The sequence below is a fragment of the Dermacentor albipictus genome, chromosome 6 (genome assembly GCF_038994185.2).
Source record: "Dermacentor albipictus isolate Rhodes 1998 colony chromosome 6, USDA_Dalb.pri_finalv2, whole genome shotgun sequence".
Classification (NCBI taxonomy): Eukaryota; Metazoa; Arthropoda; class Arachnida; order Ixodida; family Ixodidae; genus Dermacentor; species Dermacentor albipictus.
Window position 1 is genome coordinate 93328158 of NC_091826.1, and position 5799 is coordinate 93333956.

A 5799-nucleotide genomic window follows, 5' to 3' on the forward strand; every position below is an offset into this window, starting at 1 on the left:
TCTTTATTGCTAACATATACCACACCCCGCGCCAAGCTATGACCACTCTCGATACTCTACTCCATAAAATTCATAGCATCGCGGTCCGAAATCCCCTACTCATAGGAGGCGACCTTAACTCTCAGCATACAGACTGGGGTTATCGGTACACCACAGCACGGGGTCGCAGGCTTTGGACTACTGTCCAAGACCTGCGCCTTACTACACATAACAACTTTCACACACCAACCCGAATTGGCAACAGTGTAACCATGGATACTAGTCCGGACCTTACACTTAGCCGTTGCCTCAAAGGTATCTCGTGGTCACGAACGCAACACACACTCGGAAGCGACCATTACATGATAGCCATCCAAATCCCTCACACACAACACAGCCCTCGACTCCTCACCCACAATCTTATCAAATGGGATGCAATCCGGTCCGCACGACAAGAACACCCAGACACCCCGATACAAGACATTGATCAGTGGGTCGCATCTCTCCTAAACGATATAACCGCACACACACAACACATTACCACGTCACCCGACACCCCAACACTGGACACGCGCCTAGCCCACCTCTGGGAGGCACACCACAACATCCTAGAGAGATGGAAAAGCCAAAAACATAACAGAAAGCTAAAACGAAGACTGGCCACGCTACAGACACAAATCGCTGCACACGCCGAGGAGCTGTGCCGTTCCAACTGGGGTCAGGTGTGCAACAGTATATCTGGCAACCTCTCTACCAAGAACGCATAGCAACTCCTACGGCATCTTGTTGACCCCACACACTCGCGCACAGCATCACAACATCACATCACACGCCTCATCCACAACTCCACGCTCTCCCCCGACACCCTTCTGGACCAACTCCGGACAGAACACACGGCACCCGGCACCTCCCCCCCTCTACCACCCTACACAGGAGCCGCGAATGAGGCCCTTGACACCGATATTTCGGAACAAGAGGTCCGCATGGCCCTGCAAAACATCCGCACAAGCTCTGCACCGGGAAAGGACAGAATAACAAACTCTATGCTCCGTAACCTGGACGATCAATCTATCACACAGATTACAGAATATTTTAATCAATGCTGGAGAGAGGGCACCCTGCCACAGTCCTGGCGCCATGCCAAAATTATCTTCATCGCGAAACAGAACAAACCCCACACCATATCAAACCTCCGCCCCATATCACTAACATCATGTCTCGGGAAGCTTCTGGAGCATGTTGCTTTAAACAGACTCAATCAGCATATGCACGACCACAACCTATATCCGCACAGCATGGTGGGCTTCCGCCCAGGTCTCTCCGCCCAAGATGCAATGCTTCAATTGACGCACGACATCTTTGACCCTCTCATCCCCGCTCATACTAAAGCCGTCTTGGCCCTGGACTTGTCCAAGGCCTTTGATCGCGTAGAACACCAAGCGATCATGGCGGCTCTCTCCCCCCTCGATGTAGGCGTCCGCATGTACTCGTACATACAAGCGTTCCTCTCGGGACGCACGGCCGAGGTTCATATGGGCTCCCATGCGTCCCCTCCGTACACCCTCAGCGGAGTGGGTACTCCGCAAGGTTCTGTCCTTTCCCCTTTTCTCTTCAATTCCACACTCATTCCCTTAGCCCATGCTCTTCAAGATATCCCTCACCTTCACCACACCCTCTATGCAGATGACATCACTCTGTGGACCACCCACGGCAGTGATGGTGACATAGAGGAAACCTTACAAACCGCTGCAAACATCACACAACAGCACGCACAAAGCATTGGTCTATCCTGTTCCCCGGAAAAGTCTCAGATAATTTTCATGCGTCCCTCACCACGTACTCTTCCCACAGCCCCAATCACCGTTACTCTGGCCGGACACTCCATCCCGGAGGTCGACACACTGCGGATCTTGGGCCTACACATCCAGAGCAACGGCCGGAACACTTTCACTATCCGGAAACTCAAGCGGGTGACGGAAGCGCTGTCGCACCTCATCCGAAGAGTTTCCGGCAAACACTATGGCATGAAGGAGCGCGATTTGTGTCGTCTCATTCATGCCTTCATACTTAGCCGTTTCCTCTACACAATACCATATCTTCGACTTAGACAAGAAGAAATCGCCACCCTAGATGCTATGCTTCGCAAAGCCTACAAGGTGGCCCTACACCTCCCCCCTAACACGCAAACCACCAAACTTCTCCAGCTTGGGCTCCACAACACCACACACGAACTCATAGAGGCCCACAGGCAAGCACAATACACTCGTTTAGCTCAATCTATCACAGGACGTTACATACTAGACGCTCTCCGAATTCACATACCAGCAGCCGACCCCACACTCCTATCAGTTCCCCGCCCCATACACACTCAGCTCACAGCAAAACCTCTCCCTCGGAACACCCACGCCACCTATCATTCGGCCCGCCGCAAAGCCCGCGCAAAGGCTATACACAAATACTACGGTAACGAAGCTGACGCCGTATGGGCGGATGCGGCCTGCACTGGCGACGACGCGGTAGCTGTAGCCGTCGACAATACTCTCCAACCCATCGCAACTCTCCACCTTCCTGGCGCATCCACCCCGGAATCCTCGGAAGAAGCGGCGATCGCGCTTGCCCTTACACACACTAATGCTCGGTACGTCCTTTCCGACTCAAAAACCGCACTCCTAAATTTTGCACGAGGACGAGTCCACGAGACCGCCTTTCGCATTCTCAGCTCGCCCTCCGCAAACCCGCCCAGCCAGGTGGAACTGATCTGGGTGCCTGCGCACTCTGGGAACCCCGGCAACGAAGCCGCCAATGACCACGCCCGAGGTCTCATCAACCGGGCGGCGGCGGAATCGGAGTCGAGCTCTTCCCGGGAGCGCATGCACTCTTTCAGCGAGCTGACCCAGGCATATCGCGCCGAACGTCAGCTATACCCCCCGCCCCACCAATGCCTTGGCAACTATCACCAAATACTATGGCGCCGCCTCCAGACCCGCACCCTTCCCTCCCCCTATTTCCTCTCCCGCATCCGCCCGGGAGCATACACCCCCTCGTGTGCTCAATGCACTCACCCCCATGCTACGCTTACCCACATTCTCCTTGAATGCCCGGCGGACCCTCCCCCGCGGGGCCCGGAGCTCCTGACTACATGGGAGGAATGGGAGACCCTTCTGCGCTCGACGGACCCGGCCAGGCAGAAGATCGCCACTGACCGGGCCGCCCACGTCATACAACTCCATGAACTCACAAACATATAGCGCAGTGGGGTCGTGCGGGGACCCTGGGACCTACGTGCCCGAACCTCTTGGTCAATAAAGTTGTTTCTCTCTCTCTCTCCTGCCCGAAGCGGCGGTGATAAAAGCATACCCGTGGTAGCGTTTGAGACCGGGAGCGTTCTTCTCTTGGACGCCGTGATCTACTCGAGCTGCGGTACCTTCTGTGACGGGGTGAAGTGCGATGACGCTCCGCAGCACACACTAATTGTTCAAGGCGATTGCAGAGCACGTCGATGGGAGAATCGGCGGAGGATAATGTTTGCGGCGCTGAACTCGCAGTGGTGCTTGATGATGTTACGTTGCACACCGCTGGCGTCACCACCTCCATGACTTTGTCCGCCAAGCTGGCCAGGCTGTTGAGGTCCATCACCGTCGCTGTAGCGAGTACCATCTGAACGTTTACTGGAAGGCGCTGCATGAACAGTTCCCGCAGGAGGCCGTCATCGCTTACTGTTGTGTTGTCGCTCATGAGCTGTCGCATACGGCGAAGGAGCTGGCTTGGCCGACGGTCTCCCAAGTCCTCTGCGGAGAGCAACTGTTGCATGCGGGCTCGCTGCGATGTTGTTGTGCGCTCGAGAAGTACAGCCTTAAGATCGCTGTATGGAGTGGCTGAAGCCGGTCCAGAAAGCAGGTCGGCAACTTCTTCTGCAGCTGTAGGCGACAGTGCCAAAACAACTAGGCGGTACTTGCGTTGTTCCGTGCGAACGCCAGAGAGAATAAATTGCGATTCCGCTTGAAGAAACCAAACTGCAGGGTTGCGGTCCCAGTATGGTGGGAGTCGGATGGAAACCGCAGAGACGTCTTGTTGCTCGGTCGTGCCCGTAAGTTCAGTGTTTGGTTGCATCTCGTTGCTGTGCATGGCTCCACAATAACTTCGGCAGTGCCGCGAAGAAAAACTACGGGTCACCACTTTGTAGAGCCGTGGTAAACGAGACGGACACACGTCTTTTCGGTAACAAGGTCTAGTTTATTCTGTCAAAAGAGAGAACTGAGCGGGCGCGCGCAGCGCGCCGGAAGTGGCGAGGGCTTTAGAGAGCGAGAGGAGAAAAGAGGGAAAAGGAGCATAGAGAAGTGCGGTGCACGGACCTAGTGCGAAAGGAAGGCAGTAAACACAGTAACAAGAAAAGGGAGCTCGCGCACGACGTTCGCCACAGTGAGTCGGATCATGTGTCCGTGTGTCTGGTGTCCAACACTCGCAAAGGTCCGCTTACGGGAGGCCCGCGGGACGCCCCGCGGAGTTGTTTATGGCTGCGGGGGTGGTGCGCAGCTCCATCGCCGCGCCGCTACACACTTAACTGTGTTAATTAATGGCTTCCATATGATTCGAATGCTGTGAGAACAACCTTGTTGCTCGGCCTACCCAGAAGTTCTGAAACTGAGTTGTGTTTTGTTTTATAAAATAGTATGGCTTGGCAAGCTTTTGAAACACAGATTTTATCCCACTATCTTTTGCCACTTATGTACGTATTGGTTTGCATAAGTGTGGTGCAATAAATAGACTCAAACTCGAGAGTGTGTTCTGCTCAAGTTTAACTTTGAAGTCTTGTAACATTCAAAATGAACTTCGAATGGCCCAAATAAAAAAAAACTGAAGTGCAAAGCGTGTTGCGTGGAGGCAAATAGAAAAGTTGTAAAACTATATTCGCTAGTGCTTTACAAAAACATGAGCTATAAAAAAACTACAGCAAACGTTGAAAGAAGATTCGGTGCTTACTGCTGCATTTTTCTTGCGCGAATTTCGCAGAATACATTTTCCAGAATTTCATGGTTTCTATCATGTGCAATACTACTTTCGAAAATTTTGAATAAGATCAAACAGCTGCAAGTACTAATTCGGGTCAGTGTACTTGCAACCACTGGGATGCAAATGTGCAGAATTATATAGAATGCTGCATTGTTTCACTCATACTAGCAAATTTGCCTTTTAGTTGTCTTATGGTCTCGCATTGTTGTTCTGAAATATTGTCTGAAATTTCTGAAAAATCTGAGTCTAAAAAATTTGAATAAATTTGTGTACTTTACATTTCTCTTTGACTGTCGGCGATGGCTCGTGTTCGATCTTGTGCCATCATTGTTGGTGATGAGCATCTGCGCAACGGTAAAATAACACAAAAAGTAACAATTCACGTTTTTTTTTTTCTTTCAAATCGTAACTTAGGCACTACGTCAATGCGATGCCACAGATTCAAAGTACTGTTTCCTTAAATTTATGCCGCTTTGGCACATCAAATACTGAGAACTTGGTAGGTTCATCGTGCAGTTTCTTTTGAATGAAACCTAGTCTTTGAAATTCATGATGTCACGACTAAACTGGTACGGGAACTTCGTTGTTAACCCCTCCTTCGCTGTTGCATCTTAATCTTGCCAAGCCTCCTTTCGCAGCAAGACTAGTCATTTGGCTTAATGTAGCATCTCTGTCTACTTTTAACTTCATATTTGTATTAAAATCCCTTTTAACCTTTGTTTCCATCCTCAACAGTGGACTGAGAGCCGCGACCACTCCGCGAGAATGTCTAGACCACACTACGGCAGCTTCGACCTGAAGTTTGCTTTA

General features: G+C 51.6%; 1 protein-coding gene across 1 annotated transcript; it reads right to left on the minus strand.

The window, feature by feature from the left end:
- Positions 1-3385: 3385 nt before the first annotated feature.
- Positions 3386-4104, minus strand: LOC135907528 (uncharacterized). The gene is made up of 2 exons (XM_065439220.1): positions 3553-4104; positions 3386-3406 (listed from the first exon to the last, which is right to left on the minus strand). The coding sequence occupies exons 1-2, from the start codon at positions 4102-4104 to the stop codon at positions 3386-3388; spliced, it is 573 nt and encodes a 190-aa protein (XP_065295292.1).
- Between the last annotated feature and the right edge of the window lie 1695 nt (positions 4105-5799).